The sequence below is a fragment of the Uloborus diversus genome, chromosome 1 (genome assembly GCF_026930045.1).
Source record: "Uloborus diversus isolate 005 chromosome 1, Udiv.v.3.1, whole genome shotgun sequence".
Lineage (NCBI taxonomy): Eukaryota > Metazoa > Arthropoda > Arachnida > Araneae > Uloboridae > Uloborus > Uloborus diversus.
This window is the reverse complement of record NC_072731.1, coordinates 38,692,597-38,708,192: the sequence shown is the minus strand read 5'-3', so window position 1 is coordinate 38,708,192 and position 15,596 is coordinate 38,692,597. Positions and strand designations below refer to the sequence as shown.

The following is a 15,596-nucleotide window of genomic DNA, read 5'->3' as shown; positions in this document are numbered from 1 at the left end:
CAAAATTTTTTCGTGAATATATTATCGTAGAACGAAATGGAAGATGTTTAACAGAGAAAGAATTTATTTTGTTGCTTTTATTCTCAGCTGAAAGGCTTCGGCAAATTTGTTTAGGGTTATAGTTTTAGTATTGTGCGAGCTAAGTATACTGGTGAGATTCCGCCCATGTTAGTTAAACCATTTTTATTTTTTATCATGAGCGGAATAAAATGGTAGGAAGATTACAGAATTCGATAAGTAAAAAGAAATAATAGTAGATCAATTGAAAAGAAAACTACCACCATATATCCGTGAGAATTTTGTTGATGATTTGTATAGCATGACATAATTAAATCACAACTCAGAAATTCGAAACATACCAAACAGAAAAATTTAAAATGAACCGATTCGGCAATTTGAGAAAAATAACTCAGCTACAAATGCAAAACAATAAGCGCTAGCCAAGCAAGGTAAAAAAGTATCATCTTCTTTCGATAATAATTTGTAATGTCATATTGAATTTTCTAGCATTAATTGTTATTCTTGTCAGGCCACAATTATTATTTAGTTTTATCAAGAATTGATAAATGTCGAATTCAACATCGTGGAAAAGCTGCTTAGAACTACGAACTACGTAGTTTGCATTAATCTTTGACGTTTAGTAATGCTTCTTGAATTCTCATTTCTTTCTACGTGGGCCAGAATATCCACAAGACTTTAAAAATTAATTTAAAAAGAATAAAGCAAAAAAAAAAAATTAATTTGAATTTTTGGCATCTTGAATTCAAATTATGTGTTTCGCAATCACGAGCGTGTGTGTGTATAAATGCGCGTGTGTGTTTGTGTAGGCGCATGTGGTGTGGGTGCGTGTGTGTGTGTGTATGTATGCATGTGTGTGCGTGTGTGTAGGCGTTCGTGTGTGTGTGCATGTAGGCATATGTGTTTGTGTCCGTGTGCACGCATGAGTGTGTGTGTAGGAATGTGTGTTTGTGTCTGTGCGCAGGCAAGAGTGTGTGTATGTGTGTGTAGGCGTGTGTGTGTGTAGGATATTTGCGCAACCTGGAGACGGTTTTCGCAAGAGGAACAGCATTGTGAGGCCGGTGGACGCGACGGTGGTGCTGGCAGAGGGTGCTGGTGGGAAAATAAAATGATAGGAATTCAAAACAGTTAAATGAGAACAATAAGCATTCGTGATTGCTCAAAAAAATCATGCATACAAACAAAAAGTACTAGACTTATTAGCATTTTCTACGCTACGGCATGTGTTTGTTTTACCTTTTTCATCCGCCATTAGACGATGGCTGCATTGCCTCCTATAGTTTGTTGGAGTTGCGAATAGGCTAAGTTTCTGCACAGATAGCAAAACGAAGGGTCATTGTTTTAAATTTTTCATATCTCAAAAACTAATCTTGAAAGAAATAAGGAAAAATAACTACTTAACTGCTTCACTCGGATTGTTACTAGAGTCCCTACGTGAATAGTTTAAAATGGGCTTTTGATCTTCAGAAGAGAGTAATAATTTGACTAGGGCCAGCCAGCCTAGTTTTGTATTTGTATTAAATTACACAAAAACTATTTGTGGCCAAAAGTTCTACCAAATTTGTCGCATTTTCGTGGAAAATACAGTGCTCCATCGCCTTTGCATCATAAATTGTATAAAAATGGCGTGTTTTTTTTTTTTTTTTTTTTTTTTTTGCATCTTCATGCAGAAAATATAAATACAGCTGGGATATCGAATTATTATCTCAGTAGAAGGTTCTTTTTTTTTAATGAGAGAATTTCAATTTTTACAGGAAACTAGATGTTGCCATTTTTTAAAAATAAACTCCTGACTAAGTGTAGCTTCGCAGAAATTCTTTCTTTCTTTTTAAATAAAAAAAACTAATATTTTATAGATTAATTCAATTAAAAATTTAGTTGTTAATTTTCTAATTTCAGTTTTATACCACTATACATCTATATATTTCTTCATTTGTTGATTATTTAGTTTTATAGGTGTTTGTTGACAAAACTGCGGTCCTTTGCAAAAATGAAATGTACTATGGCTGAAGATGCTGAAGAATTCAATTTATTTAGTGTTGGAACTATAGTGAGCTGTAAAACATGCTTTGGTGACGATTTTGAGGGCGAAGTAATTGCATTTGACTACCAAACAAAAATATTATTCTTGAGTATCCTTTTTGTGCTTAGTTGAAAAATTTAAGTTGTTTTTAAGCTTTTCTCTTGTATCAATATCATGCCGCTCGCTCTGTTGTGTTCGATTTTTTGTTCGTAATTTTTCATTCAATGGAGTAATTATTTATTCAATGGAATTACAAAATTTGTAACATAAACTTCCCCATGGTACCGTTTGCCTTTTGCACCTTCCTATCTATTTTCTTTAAATTCTATACTTTTGTTCTACATTGTCGTGTTTATCTTCATTTTTGAAAATATTTAATTAGAGCGAAGCATGTAACCTCAGAGAACTAAAACCTTTGAGAGAAGAAAGGTTTTAAGTTCACACCTTCAATTTCTTCACTATAAAATCCAAGTATAATATGTAATAATATAGCAAACTGATTAAGCAACTGCTTTTTTAAGCAGTATTAATAGTGGTTTCAGTATTTACGCTTTATCTGCACTATATGTGTTTTCAATAAGTAAGATTCATTTTATGAATACGTTAAAGATTGAATATTACTGATGGAAATGTATTTATCGTACATTCTTCTATCAGGTAAAACTGGAATTGTGATTTAAAGTGGCAGCTTTTTTCTGAAATTAATGCTAGTTTTCTAAAATGTTTCTACATTTTTTATGCTATGTTACCTATTGCTCCAATTTTTTCTGTAGCCAAAAGAGGAAAAAATTGAAATGTTAGTGATTGATAACTAATATACATTTTGTATATATACTGCAGTTGCAAGCTAAGGTTGATAGAAATTAAGTGATAGACAGTTTGGAGGGGATTGCACAAAGAGAGTGAGCACATTATTTTTAGCTCTCCGTTCTATATCTCTCCAAAAGATACAGAACGGACTGCTTGTGGTCCGTTGCAAGAACTGACCACAAACAGTCAGACTTGTAACTTTATGGGGGAAGGAAGGGGAGGGGCGGGGATTTTCACAGAAGCCCTTACAAATCTATGCTCTATACAAATTGCCATATTAAGATTGGCAATCAGATCCCACAGGGCGGAGGGGCTCACGCCACTAGAAAGGCCCGCGGCCCTCAGTGACACAGAAATCCAGGATGCCTGCTTTAAAAAATAATAAAAGTTTGGGGCCTTGCTGCTCTTTTGCAGGGGGGGAGGGCCAAAATTTATAGATCCGTGCCTGTTGGCAGTGCTTATTAAAACCAAGGGCTGTCTGTGATCGAGGTTATCCCTAGGGCTGACTGCGAGGAGAGAATATTTTCGTAATCTGTTAATCTTTATTAAGATTAAATTACGTGTATTGTCTCACACTGGTCTAATATACTGTCCCGAAATAGGATGCATAGTGACCTCTCATTTATACGCGACCAAAGGGGACAACGAAATTTTCGTGCACAAGTGAGATTCGCTCATAAGTGAAAACCCCCAAAAATAAGCTTAAATACAGTAAGTTATCAACAGTTATAGTAATACTAATAGTACACTACTGATACTAATGAATAAATATGCACATAATTTCCATTTATGCATTGTAATTTAATAAAAATGTAAAATTTGAAGTTGCATGTTTTGTCATTTTTTATACACTGTACAGTATGTAAGCGAATTCCACAAAACCTAAAAACTGTCGCGTGATCAGTTTCATAGTCTGTGAGGATACAAAAGATCCTAGATAGGCTATGTCAATGCTTTCTGCTTCACCACGACTTTTAGGAAAGTCAACCTTTTCGCATGTAACACGTTCTCCCCTCTCGATGTCAATCACAAGACTAACTGCACCTCCAATCGCACACTTGTGCAAAAAAAACACGTTCTTAGAAACATTTTGAACATAGGAATAAAGGTGTGTGAAAGCATTCCAAGAGACATCAAGAAGGGTACAAATCTTCCGATAAGCAAAGCGTGAATAGGCGATTTAATTAAAACTTGAAAAAATTTTATCGCGCATAAGTGAAAGGTGCATTTTAGGTTTCGCATATAAATGAACAGGAGTTAACATTGTTTTGCTACATCGCTGGACGGGCCCATGAGAAAAATGCGCATAAGTGAAAAACGCGTATAACAGAGGTCGCGTATAAGTGAGAGGTCACTGTAGTTGCATTTATATTTTTTGACAATATTCTTGTGTAATTGTTATCGGTAGTTTAGAGGTTAGACTGTTTATATAACCTGAAGCAAATTGAAATTTGCCTAAGAGTGCCACTTTTCTGTCCTAAAAACAGAATTTCCTCTTTACGGGGGAAAAAAAGGCGAATTGATTTCATCTTTCAATTCCAAGTCTAGTTTCATTGTTAAAATTAGAAAATTTCAAAAAAGAAATTACGAAAAAAGAAGTTTTGTTGACCCTAAATTGTTTAAAATAGCATTATAATGTTTTGGAGCAACAAAATGAAGTTTCATTCTTTTTACTTCCTTTTACAAAAAAGGAAGTATTGTATTTGCAAAAAAATTTCACTCAAAAATCGGCCTTAATCTTCATTTTGCTCACCCCTCTTGCTGCCCCCCCCCCCCCTGTTGTTTTTTTTTCGACCCAACCAATAAGTGCCTAAGAACGTATAGACCCCCGAAATATCCATTTTGACAATCCCCGAGTTAATTACGAGTTGTCTCGTGACCGCCTTATGTACGTAGGTATGTATGCGGATGTGTCTATGTATGTCGCATAACTCAAGAACGGTATGGATTAGAAAGTTGAAATTTGCTATGTAGACTCCTAGTGGGGTCTAGTTGTGCATCCCCCCTTTTGGTTGCAATATGGTGTTTCTAAAATGAGCTTTTGCTCCTTTTTTTGGGGGGGGGGGGAGAAATCATTGTTAATTTTGATGCAAACTCAAGTGGTATTATAATTTGGCGGACACTTGGCGTCTTATCGCCAATCTTTTGATCGCAGACAAAAAATATATATATATTTTTAAAATCTGGTTTCAATTTGGCCAATGTTGGTGATTTTAGAAAGTCAACTATTGAATCACATTAAAATTGCCAATAATGGGGAAATAACATTAAGTTGGTGTAAAAGGAAGTCAAGTGATGCACACATCAGCTAGTTTTTAAAATAGACTAGTAATGTTGCTGTACTTCATTGAATCGAGTGTTCTCTGGTAAAAGGGCACTTATTCCAAAGAATTTTGCAGTAATGATCTTTATTCTCTTTAAAAATAGAACTTTTAAATGTCTTAAAATTGCGTGAAACTGAGCAAATTTGGAGTCGAACTCAAACCAAACTTGTATCAATCAATGATCAGATCTACCTCGCAGTAGTAAAATTTTCATTTGAAAGTCAATGCTAAGTTTTATAAAGTACTGTGAAAGTTCTTATTTTTGCGAGCCTGTCCAGGGTTGGCAAGTTTCTGCCAAGGCGGTTAAAACCACTGGTAGAAACCAGTTAAAACCGGCATGGCATAAACCAATTTCTGCCTCATTTGCGGCAGAAACTAGCAAAAACTCACACAATGACAAAAAATTAATTATTGACACACAGTAGAGAATACATGGAAAAAATAATTGTTAACTAAAGCACAATCAATTGTTACATTGCAACAAATGTTACATTGTTTGGACCCTGCAGTTGCCTCTTAGAAAAGGTGGGTTCAAAAATCCAAACAGTTTTCTCAATTTAATGTGCACAAATGAGGAACTTAAGAATATTCTTGCAACAGAAGAGCTAGCAGGCATCAAGGAACAAAGAATGTTCGTGAAACTTTCATCATATTTTTTCAAACTGGTCCACCATCTCTAGTAACTGGAAAAGTAGTAAAAATTTGACTGGAAAAATAAGTTTCGAGAAATGGGGCCAATTTGTTTTGCAAAGCTGTGACATTAGGTACATACAAAATCTAGGTTAATATTGGCAAGTAAAAGTCTGACACTTTCTTCTTGAAGCACATGATGATTTCAATTACATGCAATTTAGATGAAGCATATAAAGCGAGCAAATTACTATAAATAATGCCTATTTAGTTCTGTATGTCACTCCTCTTGCCTAAAAACCCATACATTTTTGTCCTTTGTTTGATTAATGCAAATATTACAAGCATCTGCAGTTGAAAAGTTCCCTTTCTAAACTAAATCAAGGGAATTAGCGTAGGATTTTATTTTTTACAATGATGAAATGAAGTTTGATATCTCAGTTTATTTAAACGAATATCATTCAGTAATTACTTTAAAAGTTAAGTAAAGTTAAAGTTCTTAAAGATTTTTTAAAGTTATTGACAGTTTCTGCCGTTTTTTACCGGTTATAACCAGTTTCTGTCACTCGCACGGCAAAAACTAGTTTCTGCTGGCAGAAAGCCAACCCTGAGCCTGTCATAGTCTTAAAACTTTAAGCCACACAAACTGTTTTTATCATTTCTTTTTATTATTCATATAAAATTTGCAACATTTTCAGGTTGCAAAAGCACCAATATCTTCATTTCTGCGCTATTGTTGCACTTAATTTTCTATTTTAACTGTTGTAATTTTTGTGAAGAAGAGGGTAACTATAAATATTCAAACAAAAAATTATGGTTCTTGAAAATTTAATTATTTTCATAATTCCACAACATTGTAGTGGACAAAGAAACAAGGGGCGTAATGTTACAATGCCCGGCGCGCTTAAATTTTTCCCTTTCAAGAAAGAAGATTTGCTACTCTTGTCACCAAGTGTTTTGAACTTGAAATGAGGAAATAGGGTGCATTGATAAAGAGGGTAGGGTGCAGTGCCCTACAAAAAATGTCTGAATTAAAGAAGCCCTAGCCATGGTGTGGTAGTAATCAAAGGTAACAAAAAAAAATTTCTCCACTAGATCTGTCAATGTTGAATTTAGGCAAATGGTTTTGGCCATAGGGAAAGTAAAAGATTGATTTTCTGTGCTTTTAAATTTTTTTTTTTTTTATTTTTCAGTATTTAATTGAAAAGTGATACTTCAGTGTTCTAGTTCGTCAAATATTCAATAATACTAGATATTCAATAATTTTGTATCTGGATGTTACATCAGGGGTCGATCCAAGCAGGCCTGTAACTATGTACCCGCAGACCCCGCAATGCTGGGGCTTTCAGATGAATTCATATACTGTCTGTCTTTCACAAGAAAAGCTCCCGCGGTCAAGTCTGAGCCATAGAAACAGACTTTTTTCATTTTCTGCAAGGGTTAGCAGGAAAACTTTTTGGCGCCATTTCACCTCTTTTCTGCATTCCTTTGTGCAGTTGTACGGGTTTTTCCAACATTGAGCTTCCCTTGGAAAAATGATACGCTCCTCATTACTATAGCAGTAGACAGATGCAGACATTTTGGAGGTGACTTTTCTCGTGATGCTCGGACAGTAGCTCAAAAGTGATCAAAGAATTATTTTTACAAATAAAATTTTTGAAAGGTTTAATTTCAGAATATTTGTTATCCGAAGGTTTTGGGTTGCTGTTTCCGAGAATTTTGGGTCGACAACGATGGGTGTGAAATTAGAGGAAAAATGACAGACTCTGGCTTAGACTCCCTGTAAGCACTGGCAGAGTTGAGGACTTAGGGAGAAATGACAGACTGCGATTCTTGAAATTTTATACCTTCGACTCCCGACTCAGACTCCTTTACCCCAAAATCAGTCAGACTTCGGCACCACATTCCTGCTAAAAACATATTACACTGAAAAATTATTCAAAAAAAAAAATTCTAATGATTTTTGTCTGCATATTTAAAGAGTTTCTACGGGAGAGGGGTTGAGCTTCCTCATAGTTTCCAAGAATTTTAGTCTTTAGAAAATTTTACTTGAGTCCACTATCGCGCCTGGTCTAATTTTAAACTAAAATTTTATGAACTGGCCCCTTCTACAATGTAGAATTTTGTGGTAAAGCCACCAAGTGGACTTTTTTTTTTTAAGAAACAAAACCGTGCTTCTAGCATTTTTAATTGTCAAAAAGAAAGAAAAAACGTTATTTTCTACAATTTAAGAGTGGGCACCTTCAGGGACGTAACTAGGTCATTTTTGAACAGGGGCAAGACCTCGTTTCGGCGCCCCCCCCCCCTCCCCCATACAAAACAAAGCAAAAAAAAAAAAAATCCCCGAGAAACTTCATAACGTCAACACCAAGGCCCCTCACGTACATTACAGAGAAAATACACGCTCCCTATATATATATATATATATATATACATATATATATATATATATATATATATATATATATATATATAATACAAGTGAAGAATATTGAAAAGACCAAACCAAAAGCCCATAAATGCGCAACGCAGAAAAACTAAAAAGCCAAGTAAATATATAAAATATACAAGCCAAATAACAAGTTTTAAATAATTTTTAAGAATAATAATGATGAGAAAAGAAAAATACAAGCTGCAATTAATAGCAAAAAGATGAAAGGTTGAATCAAAAGCTCATCAGCCGTGGAGGATTCAATAAGTATGGTCAAAAGACCAAAAAATTAAACTACAAACTAAAAAGAGAGTGTTTAAGCTCCAGTATATGCACGACAGAATATCATATTGGGCTAAACGCACCACGTGGTAAACCATATACAATAAACAAGAACTTAAACCTAAAATTAAGATCTTAAATAAATCTTAAATTTAATTCTAACTATCACATTTCAACGCAAATGGAGCAGAATCACGGAGGAGACGGTTACATTTGAGGCAGTGAGAAGCAGGGATGCAAGTGGCAAAACTAAAAATTTGGAGATAACCAGTACACATAGTAGGTGAACCTGTCCTCGGTCTTGGGGCAAGGGATAGTACTAGTAGCTCTGGTAAGTGCTGCTGTATAGCATGATTTAGGAAAAAATCAATGAAAGCCTACCTAGGCTATACGCGTTTTTATTCAAAACTTGAAACTGTCCACTTTCATTCCTTTGCTTCTCACTACCTCATATGACGAATTTTACACAAAATGCCTTTGCAATTTATACATGTCTTGTAACGTAACTTTTCGTTACACCGTGATTGAGTACTCTTTAACCAGTAGAACAAATAGATAAATAACATTCCATTTGGTATCATTTTTGAACCGTTTCACCACTGGAAGCCATATTTGAATTAGGCAGTGATAAAGGAGTCCGCTGCCTATAATGCAATAAGCCTTATAAATGCGACTTTTACGTAATTATAAGTTTTTATATAGCTTTATCACTGTATTCCTTTTTTAAAAATAGCGATTGGGGGTAAAAATCATTAAGTATTTTATTTATTATTTTACATATGAAGTTATTCAAGGAAATATATTTTTGTATTTCCACAAGAGAGTAATTCACAACTTGTTGCAATATTACTTTTAAAAAATAAAATAAAAATTATAACTTCAATAAAACAAAGATTTTCAATTATTTATTTTTCAGTATTTTAATATACTACTATGAAGAAATTCGCTAGAAAAATAACAGTATTCAACTACAAAAGAGCATCATATCGCAATAATGCGTGAAATAATTTTAAATCCGATAAAAAAATTTAGTAGGTTTTGTTTGTTTTTGTTTCTTACTTGAAATGAATTGAATATTACTATGCTTGGCTTATCCTAACTTTAAACTGACATCTTACTGTAGTTCAATAGGACATATTATCTTATTTAAACTCTATCTTAATAATTTTATGTGCAACACATTTTAAATTTTCGCAATCTGTACAGTTAAATATTAATTATTACAAGAGCTAATTTTTATAAAGGACGCACGTCCCCCAACTCTAGTATATTCTATATATCCGAGAAACAGTTAATAAAAAAACAGAAACCTTATGTGCTTGAGATCAAAACTCTTTCTCTTAACCTTTAAAAAAAACACATATGTTAAAAATGTTAAATATTGTATGTTTTCAGTGCGCTTCCGTTCAGGTTATTTTCATTTACAGTACAACTTCATTTTTCCGAACTAGCGGGGACCAAAGGCAATCCGGATAACAAAAATCCGGGTAATTTAAAACATTCGTAAATAAGCAGACTTATCTTTTATAACAGCAAAAAACGCTGTAACAAAATTACGTAGGATTGTTACTCGCAAACACTTAATCATTTATAGTTCAGCTGCTGTGGTGTAGGAAATCCACTCCAAATATGCCATGTTGTTTGTTAGATGACTATAATTTATTTCACGTCCTATGCAGGAGTTGTGCATGTAATCAAAATAAAGAGCAAATATTTGGTACATTGACAGTTTCGTACCGTTTATCATAATTTAGAATTATATCATTTCAGTGAATATATTTTTTAACTTTAAAAATTTAATCTGGATAAGCCGGAGATCTGGATAAACGGGGACAAGATAAACGAGGTTCTACTCTAATTATAAATATGCATCAAAAGTACCCAAGAAAAATTCTAGTTTAGAGAGGTAAAAAATAACTGATTTCTGAGACATTGATTGACGTTGATAATTTCACTATATTTAAAATATTGTGTGGATGGAAAAAATATATTGAAACTAAGTCGAAAATTTATCGTTTTAGTTCAATTTATCTTCAAAATAACCCTAGTATTTTCTAAAGAAAAATTGGCAGCCTCCCGAACTTTAAATTGAATCTCCATTATTATAGTGCGAGATTTTTTTCCAAGAACGGGAAAAATTATAAAATTCAACAAATTTGTATTACGTCATTCAAATTATAAAAACAATGTCTTACCTACTGTCCTAACGTCTTTTGCATTTAACCACGATGATAAATAAGATGAAGATTGTTGAGGGCCTCTTTTTCGTGGTCTTTCGCTCTCTTTTTGAATTCAGCTTCAAATAGTTTTTTCGACATACCTTAAAATTGATTTAAAATTATACAAGATGAGCAAAAAATATCCTGAGAACGGAGTAAAAAGCAGAAAAAAAGCTCGTGGTACGAGCTAGAGAAGATACTCTTTAGAGAATGGTTCTATTGGATAAAGATAGTGGCTCCCATTCCTAAGCCATGGGCTACACTATGGCCAAGGGAACAGTGTAACGATTTTCCCTTAGGCCCTTGGGGTGGGGTAGACAAGTTCTCGTCAATGTAAAAGCTGAGAGGGAGGCATGTTGACAGCTTTATGACGTTTAATTGTAGAAAAAGGACATTTCAGCATTTCCGCTGTTTTGTATTGGTGTGTACTTCCCTCAGTTTAGCTCAAATATTCCTCCTCCGAGTGGAAAATTCTTAGATAAGATATAACAAGTATTGGTCACTCAGAGAAAACACATTCATGCTATTTACTGCGCCCTCATACTCTCTGTCTATCCTTCCCACTCTTTATCCACACTAAACCATGCAATCTTTCTGCCAGCGCCTGCACAGTGTGTTTGTTTGCTTTTTTTTTGGGGGGGGGGGGCTTCTAATATCTTGTCCTTTTTTTAAATTAAATTTAAGCATTTCTTTAGTCAGTTAGCGCCCCCAAAATCTGGCGCCCGGGGCACGAGCCCCATCTGCCCCCCTCTAGTTACGTCCCTGGGCACCTTTGAATATATCTTTACTGCAGATCATTATTAGTACGTTGATGCTCTTCTGGAGATTAAATAGCTATTATCAATCACCCAAATAATAATAAATGGTTCGCAACAGTCAATAAATTGCAACTAAAGAGGGATTTTTTTCTGGTCACGTCATTTTTACTTTCTTCTATATCTAATATATAGAAGAAAGTATTGGATTCGTGCAAATTTTCGAATTTCGAATTTTGACGGATTCGAACATTTTGAGGTGTACTGAGTCCATTTCGACCATTTTTGGAAAATGTCTGTCTGTGTGTGTGTGTGTGTGTGTATGTGTGTGTGTGTGTGTATGTATGTGTGTCACGTCTGTGTGTGACCAGTTTTTTGTGGCCGCTCTACAACAAAAACTACCGCATAAAATCGAACGAAATTTAGTAGACATATGTGCCCCTATGTGAACTTGTGCCCATTAGTTTTTGGCGCGAATTCCTCCAAGGGGGGTGGAGCAATGGGACGTTTTTCGAGTTACACGTGCTTGCTATTCCTCAGGAAGTTACTGGCGGAATCAAACAAAATGTGGTCCATATGTTGGTATTAACAGGAACAGGTGCTGATTCAATTTTGGTGTCAATAACTCAAACGGGGGTTGAGCTATAGAACGTTTTTTGTCGTCAATTGTGACTGCTGTATCTCAAGAAATAATGAACGGAATGAAAGAAAAATTTATCGGCAAGTAGCCCTTAGTGGGTATAAGAACTGATTTTATTTTTGTGTCAACAGCTAAAAAGGGGGTAGCGCAATCACCCGTTCTTTTTTTCCATTTTGAGTGCCCTATCTCAAGAAGTAATGCTACGTTCTGGTTGAAATTTGGAATATATGTGAATCCATATGTAAACAGGCTTTGGTTCTATTTTGACGCCGATCGCTCCAAGAGGTGTTGATTTTTTTTTTTTTTTTTTGCGAATAAAAATATTTTTATTAATGCAACAATAAGAAAGATAAATCGTAATAGATTGTCGTCTGCGTATTTCTCGTGATTTTAATTGTATGGAAATGATAAGAAATATTATCTCAATGATTTAAAATTTTTAACTGTTGCCATCTTATGTTTGTTAACAAATAAAATATTTGTAATTCATTCAAGCAAGGCTTTTAAAATAACTTTCAATTTTCGCTCTTTGCTTTGCTTTTGCAATAATTCAGACATTGGGTCAAGTTTTTGCATGTGTAATTTTGTTTTTGTTGGGAATATTGCTTCCTCGTCAAGCATGGGGAGGGATCAGAAAAAAAAGAAAAAGAAAAATATAGAAGAAAGTTTCCTGATGGCCACAACATACTAGTTTTAAATATGGTCTAATTTTCAACTTTTTTGGAAAAAGGATTATACTTTTTTGCAATGCTCCTAAATGATCATATTTCGTCTCTTTTATGTCTTAAATCAGTCAGCTGTTGCTTCCCTGATGACTGCTACTTCAGGGGTCTGTCCAGGTTTTTTCACAGGGTCCGTTTTTTGTGAAAAATCAAATAATTTTGTGAAAAATGAATTAATTTTGTGAAAAATCAAAAAATTTCGCAAAAAAAAAAATGTTAAAACGAAATTTTAGAATTTAGAGATGGCACAAACTGCATCAATTAAACTTAAAGTTGAGTGTTTTCTTCTTCTATGACGAAAAAATCATTCTGGATTTTTTTTTTTTTTTTTTTTTGATGTTTGGCGTGGGGAGGGGGGGGGCATCGCTCTTTCAAGTATCAATATTTATCTACCATTCTGCATTATGTTAAATTATACTAGATATATTTCTGTACAGTATTTAAAATAATTATAACAAAAATATAAATAAATAAAACAAAATTCAGAATAGGGTTCAGCATTCAACTTTTTGACCCAAGACACTCTTAAAAAGCATGAAATTTCGTTTCTAACTTATAAATTCCGTGATTTTGACAAAAATAAAAAGAAATTTCAAATGTTTACCTCTTAACAAAGCATAATAATCATCAAAAATTCGAAAAATCGGATTCCCATAGCGGATGCAAAGAGATCGCAATTCTCAAAGTGAAGGCATCAAAAGTATAAAAACGGCTTGTAAAAGAAATATTTTTGTTAAAGTTTTTTTTAATTGCATTTTAGAGTGCTATGATAACATATCATTAATATCTGTGAACACAGTTGACCCCAAAAAATAAATAAATAAATAATAATAAAATCAACCATCTATTCAGCATTTTAATTTTTGAATCATAACAGAATTTATGGAATTTTGCTTTAAAAACTTGAAATGAGAGTTCTAACAGAAATAAAGAGACTTTTCATTTATTTGAATCCTAATAAAGCGAAGTTAGCTTGAAAAAGAACAAAATATGATTCTCATATCGGATGTTAAAAGATTGCATTTTTCAAAATGCAGACATATAAAGAAAAAAAAACGGTAATTAAAAGAGTTTATTTAAAGTTAATCATCCTTGTTAGCATCGAAAAATCAAAACCCATATGATTTTCTCCCAAAATAACAATTAAACATCGCACCGCACTGTAAAAACGCAAATATTGACAAGCCGACAAAATGATGAGAATATTTTCTAATCAAGTCATTAGTTTTGAAGTTGGTAACCCTATCTGAAGCGATTATATTTTTTCCTCACCCTTACTATCCCTTTGCAGTTCTAAGTTCATTTTGCAGATATATATTATTATTGTTTATTAAATCATGAGCGGAGAAAAGTGCTTACCAATGCCTTTTCAGAAAAGTTTACAACAACACCGCTGCTAATTAGCTGTGATAAAACAAACAACCATTATATTTATTTGGCAGTAGCAATTATTTATCGCTTGCTTGCAGGAGCATCCAGGAGCATCGCAAGAGTGCCGATCTTTTCTTTTTTTTTTTTTTTTTTTTCAAAATTAGCCGATTTTGTATAAGCTGATCCCTCTAATTTGACTTAAAAAAAGGTTCCAAAAATTATCGGTTTATACAGAGAAATATGCGGTTTATACACAGAAATATGCGTTATTTTGCTTTCAGATTTGCTCTTTCAATAAACAATTTGTGACAGATCCGATCTTGTTTATCAGAATTTTGTGAAGGGTCAGTTTTGTTTGATCGGGATTTTGTGAAAGGTCCGTTTTGGTTGATCGGATTTTTGTGAAGGGTCCGTTAACGGACCCAAATATCCTCTGGCCAGACCCCTGTACATTGTATCATAAACTACCTCAAGCACTTAGATCAATAGCCAAAAAGCCTTAAAATAGTCAATATCAGAAATTGCATGTAATAACTTTACATCAAATCAAGTTTTTAAAAAAGCAAATGCAACGTAAAGTTCAAAGAAAAATCAGTTGAAACAAACCCGAAAGAAAACTCGAAGAGTAAGCACAGAAAATTTTCTGGGAAAGTTTTTTTTTTAGAGCTTTGAATTTCATGTTTGTTAAGTTACTTTTGAAGACATTTTGGAGTAGAAAGGGTGCTTTTTTTCTGAGTATGGTGTTCTATATTCATACAAAATCCAAGTATTTCAATTGTAGCTTTTCTTTAAAGTTATTATAATATATTTTTTAAAAATAATTTTCTAGAGTCTTTAATATTTAGTTAAGAAGATTATGTTAGAAGCGTAGAAAATTCTGATCTATGTTCAGATCAATGTCAGGGATCGCGCTAAGGATTTCGAATCGTTCGCTAGTAAATTCGCCAAATTTTTAAAGTGTTAGCCAAATTTCAAAAGTTTTAGTCAAAGACTAACTTCAACTCATTTTAAATGTATTTTTGTCTGCAGAAATATTTAATCAGTAAGTGAAGTATAACTTAATTTTTGACAATTTTTTGAGGTTAAAGGCAGGGGTGTATCCAGGAATTTTTGTCCGTTTTTAGGAATTTGGTGAGAAAAAAAATGCAAGTTAAGTAGTTTTTCCAAATCATATGTAATTTTTCAAAGGAAAAAATGGCTAAAAACAACTTCAAGTGATATTTATCATTCTTCAATAAATTTAAGAGTAGAAATAAAAGCTTTTAACGAAGTAAAGACTGCATTCCTATCTTACTCCGATGTTTCAGACATCGAACACAATGAAACTAACGCGCCATTCAACAAGGCATCCGCCATCACTTTCTACTCAGT

The 15,596-nt window shown here is 33.6% G+C and overlaps 1 protein-coding gene across 1 annotated transcript in view; it reads left to right on the top strand.

Annotated features, from left to right (window-relative positions):
• The first annotated feature begins 1,984 nt into the window (after positions 1-1,984).
• LOC129234554 (protein LSM12-like) overlaps positions 1,985-15,596 on the top strand; it is a 29,813-nt gene continuing 16,201 nt past the window's right edge. The window contains exon 1 of the mRNA XM_054868572.1: positions 1,985-2,150. Coding sequence (XP_054724547.1) covers positions 2,009-2,150 — 142 coding nt within the window. The 5' untranslated portion in view covers positions 1,985-2,008. The remainder of the gene's footprint in view (positions 2,151-15,596) is intronic.